This window comes from Petromyzon marinus, assembly GCF_048934315.1.
Source record: "Petromyzon marinus isolate PM22_M1 ecotype Great Lakes invasive population chromosome 70 unlocalized genomic scaffold, UKy_Petmar_22M1.pri1.0 chr70_unloc.3, whole genome shotgun sequence".
Classification (NCBI taxonomy): domain Eukaryota; kingdom Metazoa; phylum Chordata; class Hyperoartia; order Petromyzontiformes; family Petromyzontidae; genus Petromyzon; species Petromyzon marinus.
Window position 1 is genome coordinate 251,192 of NW_027422605.1, and position 16,770 is coordinate 267,961.

The following is a 16,770-nucleotide window of genomic DNA, read 5'->3' on the forward strand; positions in this document are numbered from 1 at the left end:
GTACCTGGCACTCGGGATGGAGTTCCTGATGATGATCAGCATTTGGGTGACGAGCTCCAGAAACCAGATTTGTTTGTTAAATTTCTTTCGCACCGTACATAGCCAGTTTAACACGTAGGCTTTCGCGACCAATATTATTCATAATAAAGGTTTTTGGGTTAGATCGCGTTATATATAAATGTGTCGCAACCCTCCACCACCCGACACGGCCAATCAGCAAAAAAAGTGTCACGTTGACAAAAGACAAATAATTCACTACTTTAGCCCACCGGTGTGTTGAAGAGTGAATCCACAACATTTACAGTTTGAGTACGACGTTTCGCTGGTAATCACATCCAGCATCATCGGGCAATTCGCCAGAATGCACCTGATGAGTTAAATGATGACGTCACCCTGCTGCTCTATTTAAAACCGGGAGCAAGCGAGGGCTTTACCATTCTGGCGAATTGCCCGATGATGCTGGATGTAATTACCAGCGAAACGTCGTACTCAAAACTGTAAATGTTGTGGATTCACTCTTCAACACACCGGTGGGCTGAAGTAGTGAACTATTTGTCTTTTGTCAACGTGACACTTTTTTTGCTGATTGGCCGTGTCGGGTGGTGGAGGGTTACGACACATTTATAAATAACGCGATCTAACCCAAAAACCTTTATTACGTACGTAGCCAACCGTGCGATTTGGAGGTGCGGGGGAAGGACATCTAAACACATTAAGCAGCTCTAGAGAAATTGGTTTTCGATCGAGCCGATTCAAAAGTGCATCGCTCCAGTGGTCACCTATTGAAAGAACATTCCAGATGGCCGCAGATGCGCATCCGAAAGCGCCATGCGATGCAGTGACCGCCGTCTTTGTGCGATGGTTCGCCACAAGCCGTTGAGGATGACCGCAGTTTGCCTTACGATGGTGGTTCATGCTCCGTGACGAGATCAGCGAGGTATTGTGGTTACTTTGCGGCAAGCACTTTGCGGGCGTAACGAGCGCGACCTTCCAACGAGCTCCTCCGGCAACCGGAATCCAAAGCGGCTCGGCGAACAGCGGACGTCACCACACGTGCCGGAGAGAAATGTCGTGCACGCTGCCGCTTGGTCATGTTGCTTTCCAGACGTCCTGGAGCGTGTTGTCATAATCGATCCTTGTCGATATACTACGCTACTACACGCCACCATGTTTGCCGTCACGACCCAAATGGTTAAATGTGTTCGAGAGCCATGATATGGAAACTGCAGACTATATTTTGTAGGTGGCGGTCAAACGAATTATGGTCGAGAATGGAGGCTCTAGAGTAGAAAACGGAATCCTGGAGTCCGCGGCCGCCACGCCTGATCCTCCCACAAATCTTTTCGCCTGATCCCGAGTGCCAAGCGGCAGAGCCTCCGATTTTTTTCCCTGGATTAAGCAGCATTTCATTTCGTGCCAACCACACGCGTGCTGCTTGCGTGCAATCTTCGAGGTTACCGAGGCTTTCCATTCGTAGTATAACATAATTAGTATAACCTTGTGCCTGGTACACGTGATGAAGATTCGAATGATCAGCTGGAGCGTGTTGGTCACCACCTATGAAATACGTTTAAAGTATTTGGCTGCTGTAAATTTACAGAAGATAAGCCACTTCGTTGAGCTATCATTTGTCGGTCAGGTGTGACAGAGCTCAGTGGGCCCTATCTGGTAAAATAAAAAGTAGTTTTGTTTAAACCAGATTTAATGAAAGGCCTACAAACCTCGTGCCTGGCACACACGGATGCATGTCCGATTGGTGATCAGCTGAAGTGTGTTGGTGACCACCTATGGATTTAACAGATTTAATGGATGTTGAACTTCTTTCGCACCATACTTAGCCAACCGTGCTAATCGGAGGTGCGGTGGAAGGACAACTAAACGAAAACTTGTTCTAAATAAATAAGTTTTCAATTTAAATTATTTTAAAGTGCATCGCTCCACAGGTTTCCTAGTATCGGAAGAGCATTCCAGACGGCCGCAGAAGCGCATCTGAAAGCGCGATGCGGTGCCCGTTTTTGTTCACCGGTTAGGCTGCCGTGATGACCACCGGAGTGTCGCGTGATGAAGGTTCATGCTCCATGTCGAGATCAGCGACGTATTTGCGATTCATTTGTGGCAAGCACTTTGTGTGTAATGAGTGCGACCTTGTAATGTTTTTGTTCGGCAACCGGAAGCCAATGGCAGCTTAGCGAGCACTGGACGGACACGGCGTCGGATCTTGCAGCAGCCGTCACCGTCACCACACGTGCCAGAGAATGTTGTGCACGCTGCAAGGTTGGTCATGTTTCTATCAGACGTCCTGTAAAGTAGCGAGTGTTGTGATAATCGAACCTTGTCATTACTACTATGACTCGATCGTGGCCAAGTGTGTTGTTGGAGAGGCCCGATGTGAAGGGTGATGGTGGCAGCTGCTTCGGATGTGGCAGTGGGGGGGGCAGTCACGAAGGAGGGGGGCAGAACGACACGCGAACGTTTAAATCACTCTTTTTTTTCTTTTTTTTTACCCCTCGGTCTCAAAACATGTCTCTTTTTTTTATGCGGCCAATACGCCAAACGAAATATTAACTCTCGGCATAATATGTGCAAACATACGAGACGCGGTGGTGCGTGGCTGGCTGGCTGGCGGTGGTGGTGATGGTGTTGTTGGCGCTGCGGTGGTGGCGGCGGTGGTTGGTTTTGTTGTCGGAGTTTGTTTGCCGCTTGCTGCGACTCCGCTCACGTGGCGCCCGCGTCGCTCGGCTGCCTCCGCCCGTGCGCGCCCCCCCCCCGCTCCCCCACACCAACACGGTAATAATAATAACGATAATATCGATAGTAATTATAATTAATAAGCGCACTTTTTTTTTTACTTACTTAAAATGCCTCCGCATTTTTTCCCGAAAAAATCATGCAACGCATTTAATTGGCCGAGCAGCCCCCCACCCCCCCGCATCACCACGAGCACTGCCCCCCCCCACTCCTCCACACCCTCCTCCTCGGACCCCGCTTAACCCACTCTGGCTCCCCATCTCACACGCCCCGACCTCCACCTCGCCCCGACGACATCGAGTGTCTCACTCCCCCCCTTCCTTCTCAGCCCATCTTGGACCCACCCCACGTATCTTCAACTAACCTCAAGCTCCCTCAAAGATCCCACCCCTGCAGCCTGTAACAGACTGTAAGGGCAAGCGCCGTTTGCGAGCACTTGTGAAGGCCGGCACTGTGGCAGACGAGGGGGTGGGTGGCCAGCACCACGCCCGGCCGCCTTTGTCTCCCCAGTGGCGATGTTTACCACACACCGCGCACGGGTACTCGTTTGAGGAGGCCGAGTCGACCTAGGAGAGGGCCAGCACCGATTCGGGCAATCACCGTCGCCGGTGATGGTGGCGGCGAGCGGGAATCAAACTCGGGTTCTCCGCGGGGTTCGTGGCGCAGCGCCTCACCCTGTCCGCTCACCCCACCCCCCACGTCTTCCTCACCCTCGATATCCCATCTCACCGTGAACCCCTCCATCTCGCCCGCATCACCCTCGCCCCATAACTCCCTCGAGGGCCACAGCTCGCTCCGAGCCGCCCACGCCTCAACCCTCGCCTCTCTCTCCGCCCGTCTCCTCCTCTCTCCATCCGCCCGGCCCGCCCGCCCGCCCGTCAACCAGACCCATCCACGCGTCTGTCCGTCCGCCCAGATGACATGTAACGTGAGGCTGTAGTAAACACCGCCGATGTGACAGCGGTCGCGCGTTCGTGAGCTCTGGGAGACACAGCGGGAGGGGCGCGAGTGCCGAACTGTGGCGGAGGCGGTGCATCACGTGGGGGGGGGGGGGGGGGGGGGACTTGGGAGAGACGGATGGAGGCAAGGACCTTGAGGAGGAGGAGGTTGAGCTTGGCGGGGAGCGGATTTGAGGTTGAGGTCTCCGATGATGGAGATGAATATCGGTGAGACGGGGGGTGGGTGGGTGGTGCGGGCGTCTCCAGCCGAGGGGCGAGCCAAACACGCGAACGTAGGGTACACTATATACATCCGGCACACGGGGGGGGGGGGGGGGGGCGCTGTACACAGAGAATCACCGCCCAGCCTGCACGGTGGGGAAGGTGGAGGACAGCGATGGTGGTGGTTGGAGAGGGGGGATGAACAACGGTGACGACGGCAAAAAAATAAACGGCGAATTATAAACAACGACGATGGCGACGTGAGAGAGAGCGTTGGGATCCCTCTCCGCTCATCTCCTTGACATTAGCGGAGTCGCCCCCCCCCCCCAAATTCATGCCGGCCCCCCCCAGCAACACACCCCACCCACCCACCCACGCACGCAAACACACAACAACCAAAACTTCCCAGCCAAACGTCGTCCGTCCCGCCACCGCGCCACCGTGCCGACACACGCCGTGCCGTGGGGGGGGAGCGGGGGGGGGGGGCAGGGGAGTGGGGGAGGGAGGGGGGCACCCACCATGCAGCCACCTCCTCCGGTCGATTTCAACCGCGGCGGTGGGAAAAAAACTGGGCCACGACCACCGCCACCGAGAATCCACCCAACGATTGGTCGGCGATCGCGGTCACGTAACCCGTAGCTGGGGTGGGGGGGGAGCGGGGGGGATGGGGAGGCAGCCAATCACACGGCTGCCTGCCTCCACCGCCGTTGCCGATAAACCGCCCAACAACAAAACCAACACGCGGGGTGGGACACGGCGAGCGACAGGCAGAGGTGGGGGGGGAAGGGAGGGGCGCTGCAGTGGGTTCACCCTGCGCTAACGATCCGAGCGGGCGAGCGTAAGAGCGGGCGGGCGGACGAGCGGACGAGCGGGCGGGCGAGGGAGCGGTGCGAGCGGGGGGCGGTTCCTGCCTGGCCGCACCGCGCCACGCGTGCCGTGCCGCCTAGTCCTTGTGTCGCTGCGTGGAACTGTCCTCCTCCGCCTCCCAGTCTTCCTGCGCCGCCGTTGTCGCCGTCGTCACCGCCGCTCGCTGCTGCTGCGGTTGCTGCTGCGGTTGCTGCTGCTGCGCCGGTTGTTGTTGCTGTGCCGGTTGCTGCTGTGCCGCTTGTTGCGGTTGCTGGGACGACGATTGCGGTTGTGGCAGTTGCTGCTGCGGCGGCGGCGGCGGCGGCGGAGAGTGTGGCGTCGGGGCGGTGCCGGTGCTGGTGGGGGTGGATGCGGGCGGTTGCTGGGCCGACGGCGGTTGCTGTGGCGACGACGGTTGCTGTGGCGACGACGGTTGCTGGGCAGCACGGGGGTTGTTCATGTGGTTGGCGGCGGGGCCGGTGTAGGGAGTGGTAGCACCACCGCCGCCACCACCGCCACCGCCCTGCACCTGGTTGTTCTGTCGGGAGAGAATGGGCACCACGAGGTGATGAACTTCCGACAACACACACAACGTAGTCACACAAAGACAAAGGTACCCCCCCCCCAACCTGTGTAGCTTTAACAAGTTTCCTGGCCAAGTGCTGTTAGCGAGCACCTATGAAGGCCGGCACGCTGCACGAGGGGGTGGGGGGTGGCCAGCACCTCGCCGACCCGGCCGCCTTTGTCTCCCCCTAGTGGCGATGTATACTACACACACCGCACCAGGTACTTTTCTGAGGCCGAGTCGACCTAGGGGAGGCCCAGGACCGGTTCAGATAACCGTCACTGGTGGTGTTGGTGGTCGTGAGCGGGGATCAAACTCGGGTCGCCGGGTTGGTAGCGCAGCGCGGCGCTAACCGCTACACCGCCGCTCCCACTACACACAGACACGCAACAACAACAACCGCCATTCGCCACTAATTGGCGGTGACGTCGCCACGGTGGCTGTGCCAGGCAAGGTGCACTTTAAGGCAACGTGAAGTGTCGAACGCCCGCTGGCAGGTCACGGGACAGACCGCGGTGATGCCATGGGTTGACTGACTGGCCGATGGAACAGCTGTGCCCCCAAAGGTGCCACCTCGCTGAGTTGTAGCCGCCTGGTGCACCGCTCGTTGTTGTGAGCGTTGCTCCACTACTAAAACCGCTCCACACACACAAGGCACTCGCACAAAGACAGAGATCCCCCCTATAGTCTGAACAGTCTGTTGGGGCAAGTGCTGTCAGCGAGCACCTATGAAGGCCGTAACGAGCACACGAGGAGGTTGGTGGCCAGGACCACGCCAGACTGCTTTTGGCTCCCCAGTGGCGATGTTTTTACACAGCGCACCAGTCGACGCGCACGCACGCACGCTCACATGCACACACACACACGCGCGCGCGCGCACGAATGAGTCACCTGGTAGTGGGGGGCCGTGCCGGAGGGGTAGAGGGGGGCCTCTTCTGGAGGGGAGGAGTCGTGGTCCTCGGCAGTCTCCTGCTCCTCGGCCTCCTGTGCACACTCGCACAGAAACGGGGGGGAGCACAGCGTCACGCACGGAGTCTAACCCTGACCCCGAGTTCAACCCTGACCCCGAGTCCAACCCTGACGCCGAGTCTAACCCTGACCCCGAGTTCAACCCTGACCCCGAGTCCAACCCTGACCCTGAGTCTAACCCTGACCCTGAGTCTAACCCTGACCCTGAGTCTAACCCTGACCCCGAGTCTAACCCTGACCCCGAGTCTAACCCTGACCCCGAGTCTAACCTGACCCCGAGTCTAACTCTGACCCCGAGTCCAACCCTGACCCCAAGTCCAACCCTGACCCCGAGTCTAACCCTGACCCCGAGTCTAACCCTGACCCCGAGTCCAACCCTGACCCCAAGTCCAACCCTGACCCCGAGTCTAACCCTGACCGAGTCTAACCCTGACCCCGAGTCTAACTCTGACCCCGAGTCCAACCCTGACCCCAAGTCCAACCCTGACCCCGAGTCCAACCCTGACCCCGAGTCTAACTCTGACCCCGAATCTAACCCTGACCCCGAGTCCAACCCTGACCCCGAATCTAACCCTGACCCCGAGTCTAACCGGCGGCGGGGGGGGGGGGGGGGTGGTGTTAGTGGGAAGCGCTAGCGGGTGGGCAGCGCCAGTGTGGTGGGTGGACAGCGCCAGCGGCGGGTGGGCAGCATGAGCGGTGGCCAGCACCAGCGGTGGGCAGCGCCAGCGCCAGGGGTGAGCGCCAGCGCCGGCGGTGGGCAGTAGGTGCCAGCGGGAGGTGCTGGCGCCGGCGGTGGGTAGCAGCTCACTTCTTCGGGGCACAGCTCGCAGGCCTTGGCCAGGGTGAGGCGCGCGCTGTGCGAGCGCTCCAGGAAGTAGCCGTTGGAGGTCTCGTTGCTCTGCACGGGAGGGCTCCAGTTGTTGTAGCTGTACTGGGGGTTGGTGGCGTACGGCCGGCGCTCCAGCTCGTCGCCCAGCCACTCCACGGCGTACGCCCACTTGCGCTTGAGGTCCCCGTTTGCCTGCGCCACACGGTGGGTGGTGGGGAGTGGTGTGAGTGGCCGTGCTAGGGAGTGAGTGGCCGTGCTGGGGAGTGAGTGGCCGTGCTAGGGAGTGAGTGGCCGTGCTAGGGAGTGAGTGGCCGTGCTAGGGAGTGAGTGGCCGTGCTGGGGAGTGAGTGGCCCTGCTGGGGAGTGAGTGGCCGTGCTGGGGAGTGAGTGGCCCTGCTGGGGAGTGAGTGGCCGTGCTGGGGAGTGAGTGGCCGTGCTGGGGAGTGAGTGACCGTGCTAGGGGAGTGAGTGGCCCTGCTGGGGAGTGAGTGGCCGTGCTGGGGAGTGAGTGGCCGTGCTGGGGAGTGAGTGGCCCTGCTAGGGAGTGAGTGGCCCTGCTAGGGAGTGAGTGGCCGTGCTGGGGCTGCCGTGGTGCCCATCACCTGCAGGATCTGGAAGGCCACAGGGCAGGAGCTCAACAGGGCCACCATGCACTTGATGCACTGGTAGGCGCGCTTCTGGTAGTGGTTCTTGGAGCGCTGGATTGTGTCGAAGAGCCCGTCCCGGTCGTCGGGGATGCCTTTGAGTGCGTTGTGGATCCTGGAGCAAACGTCAAAAGACAAATAATAATTTTGCACCTCCGATTAGCACGGTGCTAAAAGAAGTTCAACATGCATCCAGTAGAACCCGTTTTGACAGTAATTGCTTCCACGCAACCGGTCGTTAAGTGATTTGGTCGTTAAGCGAGTGTACGGCATACACCGTAAAGGGTTAATATTAAAACAATGGGTATTAATACTAAAAACATTATAAACACATACTATTAAAATAAACATTGTTAATCAATGAATTAATTAATATTTAGTCCCTACAGCAGCCCGTCGTTAACAGGGGAATGGTCGGTAAGCGAACACATTGGGCTCTATGGAGGCACTCCACTACACTATACACTACTATACACTACACTATTACACACTACACCCTACACTACTATACACTACACCCTACACTACTATACACTACACTATTACACACTACACCCTACACTACTCTTCTTTGGTTCTTTCGGTAAAGTCACGTAGAATGAGAATAAAATAATAAATTGATAAACTAAAATAACACACTACTATTCACTACACTACTATACACTACACTACTACACACTACACTACTATAAACTACAACACACTACACTATATACTACACTATACACTACACTACACTACTATAAACTACACTACACACTACTACACACTACACTACACTACTACACACTACACTCTACACTACTACACCCTACACTATTATACACTACACACTACACTACTATACACTACACATTGGACTCTATGGAGGCACTACTCTACATGACAAACACTACACTACACACCACTACTATAAACTACACTACTATACACTACACTATACACCACTACTATAAACTACACTACTATACACTACACACCACTATTATACACTACTGTACACTACACATTGGACTCTATGGAGAACAACCAGCGATGAGTCGTTAACAGAGGTGTTCGTCAAGAGGAGTTCTACTGTACATACATTTTGCTAGCTCACGTAGCCTCCAATGGGCTCTAGGGGACAAGTGCTGTTCATAGTGAGCAGCAGTGCCGATGAAGGCCGGCACTGTGACACGTGGGTGTGTGTGTATGTGTGTGTGGGTGTGTGTGTGTATGTACGTGTGTGTGTGTGCGCGCACGCAAGTCCCACCTGTGCGTCTGCCAGGAGTCCTCTATGAGCAAGATCTGGAGTAGAAGGTCCAGGTAGGGTCTCAGCTCATACGTGTACGAATAGGCCACCTGCAAACGCGTGGACACACGCAACATGCCACCGCAATCTCAACCATCTCCACAGCCACCGTCACCATCTCAGCCACCAATACCCGCAAGGCGCCACTCCGTGACGGTGACGTCACCATGGCGCCGTGCCAGGCCAGGTGCACCACTTTGAGGCTACCGAAGGAGGAGGTCACGGAACAGAGCCAGCAGGTGCCATGGGTTGATCGACTTTGATGACTGGCAGATGCACCACCAGCTGTCACAGCCATCTTCACCGCCACAACCTGGAGGAGGGGGACACCCACCTGCCAGAGCAGCTCACTGAGCACGGTGGAGGAAAACTTGGGGTTCTCCCAGCAGCAGAAGCGCACCAGCTTCACCGTCTCCTCCGCGTTGTTGCAGTCCTCGATGAGCTTCTTGACGTAGGAGGGCCGCGCCAGCAGCAGCTCCGCCACCGCCGGCTGCAGCGCCATGATCGGCGCCGTCAGGCTGGGCTCTCCGTACGGGTTCGGCAGGGGAGCGTTCCCTGCGGCGGTGAGGGTGAGGGGGTCACGGCGGTGAGGGTGAGGGGGTCACGGCGGTGAGGGTGAGGGGGTCACGGCGGTGAGGGTGAGGGGGTCACTGCGGTGAGGGTGAGGGGGTCACTGCGGTGAGGGTGAGGGGGTCACTGCGGTGAGGGCGAGGGGGTCACTGCGGTGAGGGCGAGGGGGTCACTGCGGTGAGGGCGAGGGGGTCACTGCGGTGAGGGTGAGGGGGTCACTGCGGTGAGGGTGAGGGGGTCACTGCGGTGAGGGTGAGGGGGTCACTGCGGTGAGGGCGAGGGGGTCACTGCGGTGAGGGTGAGGGGGTCACTGCGGTGAGGGTGAGGGGGTCACTGCGGTGAGGGTGAGGGGGTCACTGCGGTGAGGGTGAGGGGGTCACTGCGGTGAGGGCGAGGGGGTCACTGCGGTGAGGGTGAGGGGGTCACTGCGGTGAGGGTGAGGGGGTCACGGCGGTGAGGGGGTCACGGCGGTGAGGGCGAGGGGGTCACTGCGGTGAGGGTGAGGGGGTCACTGCGGTGAGGGTGAGGGGGTCACGGCGGTGAGGGGGTCACGGCGGTGAGGGCGAGGGGGTCACTGCGGTGAGGGTGAGGGGGTCACTGCGGTGAGGGTGAGGGGGTCACTGCGGTGAGGGTGAGGGGGTCACTGCGGTGAGGGTGAGGGGGTCACTGCGGTGAGGGTGAGGGGGTCACTGCGGTGAGGGCGAGGGGGTCACTGCGGTGAGGGTGAGGGGGTCACGGCGGTGAGGGTGAGGGGGTCACTGCAGTGAGGGCGAGGGGGTCACTGCGGTGAGGGTGAGGGGGTCACTGCGGTGAGGGTGAGGGGGTCACGGCGGTGAGGGTGAGGGGGTCACTGCGGTGAGGGTGAGGGGGTCACTGCGGTGAGGGTGAGGGGGTCACTGCGGTGAGGGTGAGGGGGTCACTGCGGTGAGGGTGAGGGGGTCACTGCGGTGAGGGGGTCACGGCGGTGAGGGCGTCACTGCGGTGAGGGTGAGGGGGTCACTGCGGTGAGGGGGTCACGGCGGTGAGGACGTCACAGCGGTGAGAGGGTCTGTGTGTACGCACACACGTACACACAGATGCACGCGAGTACGCACGCAAGGCCCCCGCGTCTCACCGTTGACGGAGGACTGGCTGTAGCTGGAGACGTCGCAGCAGCGCACCAGGTGGGAGACGACGGCGTAGAGCTTGCCCAGCTCCGCGTACTGGTACTTGATGGCGGGGCCGGGACCCTCGTCCAGGGACACCAGCATGAACGTCGCCGGGACGTTCAGCTTCAGCAGCTGGGTCTTCTCCGCCAAGCCTGCGGAGCGGGGGGTTGGGGGGTGCGTAGGGTGAAGAATGGTGGGGGGTGGTGAGGCCACTCATGCGCCCACTCACGCGCCCGCCCACCTACCCACTCGCCCACGCACTCGCCCGCCCGCCCACGCCGCCCGCCCACCCACGCCACCCGCCCACCCACGCACGCACTCACCCAGGTTGGAGTACATTAGGAAGAGCTGGAAGTACTGGGTGAGGTGGCGGCCATGCTCGGAGACTTCTCTCTTCAGCAGCGCGAGGACGGCACGGAGCAGATGGTCGCTCAGCGTCGCGTTGTCAAACAGCTGGGCAACACGGGGTTGGGAGGGGGGTGGCAGTGGTGAGCGAGACGGTGGTGAGTGAGACGGTGGTGAGCGAGACCGTGGTGAGCGTAACGGTGGTGAGTGAGACGGTGGTGAGCGAGACAGTGGTGAGTGAGACGGTGGTGAGTGAGACGGTGGTGAGTGAGACGGTGGTGAGTGAGACGGTGGTGAGTGAGACGGTGGTGAGTGAGACGGTGGTGAGTGAGACGGTGGTGAGCGAGACGGTGGTGAGTGAGACGGTGGTGAGTGAGACAGTGGTGAGTGAGACAGTGGCGAGCGAGACGGTGGTGAGTGAGACGGTGGTGAGCGAGACGGTGGTGAGTGAGACGGTGGTGAGTGAGACGGTGGCGAGTGAGACGGTGGTGAGCGTGACGGTGGTGAGTGAGACAGTGGTGAGTGAGACAGTGGCGAGCGAGACGGTGGTGAGTGAGACGGTGGTGAGACGGTGGTGAGCGAGACGGTGGTGAGTGAGACGGTGGTGAGTGAGACGGTGGTGAGTGAGACGGTGGTGAGTGAGACGGTGGTGAGTGAGACGGTGGCGAGCGAGACGGTGGTGAGTGAGACGGTGGTGAGCGAGACGGTGGTGAGTGAGACGGTGGTGAGCGAGACGGTGGTGAGTGAGACGGTGGTGAGACGGTGGTGAGTGAGACGGTGGTGAGTGAGACGGTGGTGAGTGAGACGGTGGCGAGTGAGACGGTGGTGAGTGAGACGGTGGTGAGTGAGACGGTGGTGAGCGAGACGGTGGTGAGTGAGACAGTGGCGAGCGAGACGGTGGTGAGTGAGACGGTGGTGAGACGGTGGTGAGCGAGACGGTGGTGAGTGAGACGGTGGTGAGTGAGACGGTGGTGAGTGAGACGGTGGTGAGCGAGACGGTGGTGAGTGAGACGGTGGTGAGTGAGACAGTGGCGAGCGAGACGGTGGTGAGTGAGACGGTGGTGAGTGAGACGGTGGCGAGCGAGACGGTGGTGAGTGAGACAGTGGCGAGCGAGACGGTGGTGAGTGAGACGGTGGTGAGCGAGACGGTGGTGAGTGAGACGGTGGTGAGTGAGACGGTGGTGAGCGAGACGGTGGTGAGTGAGACGGTGGTGAGCGAGACGGTGGTGAGACGGTGGCGAGCGAGACGGTGGTGAGCGAGACGGTGGTGAGTGAGACGGTGGTGAGCGAGACGGTGGTGAGTGAGACGGTGGTGAGTGAGACGGTGGTGAGCGAGACGGTGGTGAGTGAGACGGTGGTGAGTGAGACGGTGGCGAGTGAGACGGTGGTGAGACGGTGGCGAGTGAGACGGTGGTGAGTGAGACAGTGGCGAGCGAGACGGTGGTGAGTGAGACGGTGGTGAGTGAGACGGTGGTGAGTGAGACGGTGGTGAGTGAGACGGTGGCGAGTGAGACGGTGGTGAGACGGTGGCGAGTGAGACGGTGGTGAGTGAGACGGTGGTGAGTGAGACGGTGGTGAGCGAGACGGTGGTGAGTGAGACGGTGGTGAGTGAGACGGTGGTGAGTGAGACGGTGGTGAGTGAGACAGTGGCGAGTGAGACGGTGGTGAGTGAGACAGTGGCGAGCGAGACGGTGGTGAGTGAGACGGTGGTGAGTGAGACGGTGGCGAGTGAGACGGTGGTGAGTGAGACGGTGGCGAGTGAGACGGTGGTGAGTGAGACGGTGGTGAGTGAGACAGTGGCGAGCGAGACGGTGGTGAGTGAGACGGTGGTGAGACAGTGGCGAGCGAGACGGTGGTGAGTGAGACGGTGGTGAGTGAGACGGTGGTGAGCGAGACGGTGGTGAGTGAGATGGTGGTGAGTGAGACGGTGGCGAGTGAGACGGTGGTGAGTGAGACGGTGGTGAGTGAGACGGTGGTGAGTGAGACGGTGGTGAGCGAGACGGTGGTGAGACGGTGGTGAGTGAGACGGTGGCGAGACGGTGGTGAGCGAGACGGTGGTGAGCGAGACGGTGGTGAGCGAGACGGTGGTGAGTGAGACGGTGGTGAGTGAGACGGTGGTGAGTGAGACGGTGGTGAGTGAGACGGTGGTGAGTGAGACGGTGGTGAGTGAGACAGTGGCGAGCGAGACGGTGGTGAGACGGTGGTGAGTGAGACGGTGGTGAGTGAGACGGTGGTGAGTGAGACGGTGGTGAGTGAGACGGTGGTGAGTGAGACGGTGGTGAGTGAGACGGTGGTGAGTGAGACGGTGGTGAGTGAGACGGTGGTGAGTGAGACGGTGGTGAGTGAGACGGTGGTGAGTGAGACGGTGGTGAGTGAGACGGTGGTGAGCGAGACGGTGGTGAGCGAGACGGTGGTGAGTGAGACGGTGGTGAGCGAGATGGTGGTGAGTGAGACGGTGGTGAGTGAGACGGTGGTGAGCGAGACGGTGGTGAGCGAGACGGTGGTGAGTGAGACGGTGGTGAGACGGTGGTGAGTGAGACGGTGGTGAGTGAGACGGTGGTGAGTGAGACGGTGGTGAGTGAGACGGTGGTGAGTGAGACGGTGGTGAGCGAGATGGTGGTGAGCGAGACGGTGGTGAGTGTAGTCGGCCCTGCTGCCCCAACCCTTACCCCCCCGCCAGTAGACACCGGGCAACAACAACAGCCACCGCCGTTCCCCACTAAGTGGCAGTGACGTCACCACGGTGGCTGTGCCAGGCCAGGTGCACTCCGAGGCCGTTTGAGGTGTTAAATGTTCTCTGCTTGCAGGTCACGGGACAAACCCTGCAGGTGCCGTGGGTTGACGGCTGAGATTATTGGCAGATGCACCACCTGTGCCGCCTACACAGCATTACGCGGCCGATGAAAAGATAATGCCGATTGACTGATTGGGAGTGAGCCCTCTGCTGTCAAACCGGAGTTGGTCATACGCACACCGCGCAGGTATGGAAACTCTCCACTCTCTCCGCAACTGCCCCATGACCAATTGGGAGTTGTAGACGTGGAGTGTCCGATGGTACAAAATACCCAAGCAGGTGCTTAGTTTTGGTGGGGCTGATGGTAAGGCCCCACCTCTTGGTGGCAAGCTCCAGGTTCAGCAGCAGCGCTTCCAACTCCTCAGTGAGCAGCAATCACCAGATCATCGGCATATATAACATGGTTGATCAATAGGAAGCCATCCTTCGACCACACCCGCACATCAATCAGCCTCCCATTGTATCTGTACCATATAGAAATTCCTCCAGTACAGCCATGGAACACTTCTCGAACGTGGTCGAAAAAGATGTTAAATAATGTGGGAGCGAGAAGACATCCCTGTCACACCCCAATGTGAACAGGGAATGGCTCCGACTCCTGGCCACGTGGCTTTACCCAGGCCTGCTCACCATCACAAAGGTCCTTAATGAGTGTGAGCAGAGAGTCAGGGACTCCGAAAGCATGAAGTACAACCCAGAGCCCAGGCCTACTCTTGGTATCATAGGCCTTGACCTGGTCAATAAAGCAGAGATGTAGGTCTTGTTGGAATTCCTTTCACCTCTGCTGTAGCAGACGGATAGAAAACACGGCATCTGTGCAGGACCGCCGTGACCTGAAAACACTTTGGGGCTCCGCAAGCCTCTCCTCAGCGAGCCTGGCAAGGCGATGTTGAATAATCCTTGCCAGGACCTTTCCTGGCACACTGAGTTAGGAAGGAGATGCCCGTGTAGTTGTTACAGTCTGTGTGCTCCCCCTTTTTAAATAGGGGGAACCACCAGGGCATCCTTCCAATCTTGCGGAACCCATCCAGTGATCCAGACAGTAATAATGATGTCTTATAGGCCAGTCTGCAACAGAAACGCCACCCTCCCTCAGAAGTTTTCTTGGGAGATCATCTCTGACCAGTGCTTTTCCTGGCCTCAAGACTCTGGATTGCCTTCCGTACTTCCTCAAAAGATGGCACCTCAGCCAGCCACTCACGAGGGGTGACTACTTCCAATAATTGAGGCACGGCAGCCTCAGCAGGGTCATCCCCACGTTGCCCCACGGTGTTTTCTAGGCTGAGGAATTTCACCTCCCCCAAGACCTCACAGAAATTGCTCAGCAAATCTGCAAACCTCTTCCTGGGGGTCGGAGATCGGATCACTCACTCACGTACGCACACGCGCACTCACGTACGTACGCACTCACGTACACACACACACACTCACTCACGCACGTACGCACTCAAGTACACACACTCGTGTACACACACGCACGAGCGCACGTACACACTCACGTACACACACTCGTGTACACACACGCACGAGCGCGCGTCTCCCCACCTGGTTGGTGGCCGCTCCACCCTGCGCCGCCGCCGCCGCCGCCGTGGCCGCGGCCGTCGCGGCCACGGCGGAGGAGGCCGCGACGACGAGCGGCGGGGTCGGCGCCGCCGCCGGCGCCACCGCCGGGGGAGGCGGAGGAGGAGGCGGCGGAGGAGGCGGAGGAGGCGCCGGCGCCGGGCAGGGCCCGTCGGCGAGGGAGAAGTGGGCGAGGAAGACGAGCAGCTTGGCGAAGGCGCTGCGGACCTCCGTGCTGGGGCACTCGAGGAGGTACTCGGAGAAGCGGCCGGGCTGCTGGAAGAGGGCGTGGTGGGCGAACCAGTGGCGGCTCGCTCGGCTATGCCTCAGCAGCAGGCACAGGGCGTCGTACCTGGAGGCGCAGCCACGGCGGGGGGCGGGAGAGATTGGCGGGGAGAGAGAGAGATGAGAGGTGAGAGATGCACCGAGAGATACGCGAGGAGGCGCGGCGAGAGGTGCGAGGAGGAGACACGGGGAGAGATGTGGGGAGACGAGGGGAAGTGTAGGGAGATGGGGTGGGGTGAGGGAGATGTGTGGGGAGACACGTACGTTAACGCGGGCGGCGATTGCCGTGGTGGTGGTGGTGGTGGCGGTTGTGGTGCGCTGGTGGTTAAGTGAATGCGGATGGCGGTTGTGGTATGGTTGTGGTTACGTGAAGGGTTGCGGTATGGTTGCAGTGCGCTTGTGGTTACGTGAACGGTCGCGGTTGCGGTGCAGTTGTGGTTACCACTCGCTGGCCTGGCCGCGCACGGCCTTCTTGGTGTGGAAGGCGGTGGTGAAAAGGAAGCGTGCCGCAAGCTGCACGCTGATCATCGCCAGCTCCTCCGCCACGGGGACCAGCTGCTCCTGGCCTACACAACGACAGCAGCCACCGCCACCACAATATCATCAACCACAAGCGCCACCACAGCCACAACATCACCAACCACAACCACCAACCACAACATCACCAACCACAACCACCAACCACAACATCACCAACCACAACCACTCCAACCACAACCACCAACCACCACCATAGCCAAAATATCACCAACCACCAGCACCACAATATCACCAACCACAATCACCACCACAATAGCCACAATATCACCAACCACAACCATCACAATATCACCAACCACAACCGCCACCACCCATAGCCACAATATCACCAACCACAACCACCAGCACCACATCACCAACCACAACCACACCAACCACAACCGCCACCAACCACCACCATAGCCAAAATATCACCAACCACCAGCACCACAATATCACCACCACAATCACCACCACAACAGCCACAATATCACCAA

General features: G+C 59.3%; 1 protein-coding gene across 7 annotated transcripts in view; it reads right to left on the bottom strand.

Annotated features, from left to right (window-relative positions):
• Positions 1-2,468: 2,468 nt before the first annotated feature.
• Positions 2,469-16,770, bottom strand: part of USP9X (ubiquitin specific peptidase 9 X-linked) — a 60,602-nt gene continuing 46,300 nt past the window's right edge. For 6 of the 7 annotated variants that reach the window (XM_076058350.1, XM_076058351.1, XM_076058347.1 and 3 more), the window contains 10 exons: positions 16,197-16,320; positions 15,455-15,821; positions 11,094-11,223; positions 10,737-10,922; positions 9,387-9,607; positions 9,014-9,102; positions 7,720-7,876; positions 7,097-7,309; positions 6,211-6,312; positions 2,469-5,292 (listed from right to left, as the gene is read on the bottom strand). In XM_076058350.1, the coding sequence (XP_075914465.1) occupies positions 4,852-5,292; positions 6,211-6,312; positions 7,097-7,309; positions 7,720-7,876; positions 9,014-9,102; positions 9,387-9,607; positions 10,737-10,922; positions 11,094-11,223; positions 15,455-15,821; positions 16,197-16,320 (2,030 nt within the window). In that variant the 3' untranslated portion in view covers positions 2,469-4,851. The remainder of the gene's footprint in view (positions 5,293-6,210; positions 6,313-7,096; positions 7,310-7,719; positions 7,877-9,013; positions 9,103-9,386; positions 9,608-10,736; positions 10,923-11,093; positions 11,224-15,454; positions 15,822-16,196; positions 16,321-16,770) is intronic. The other variant, XM_076058353.1, reaches the window with a different exon arrangement.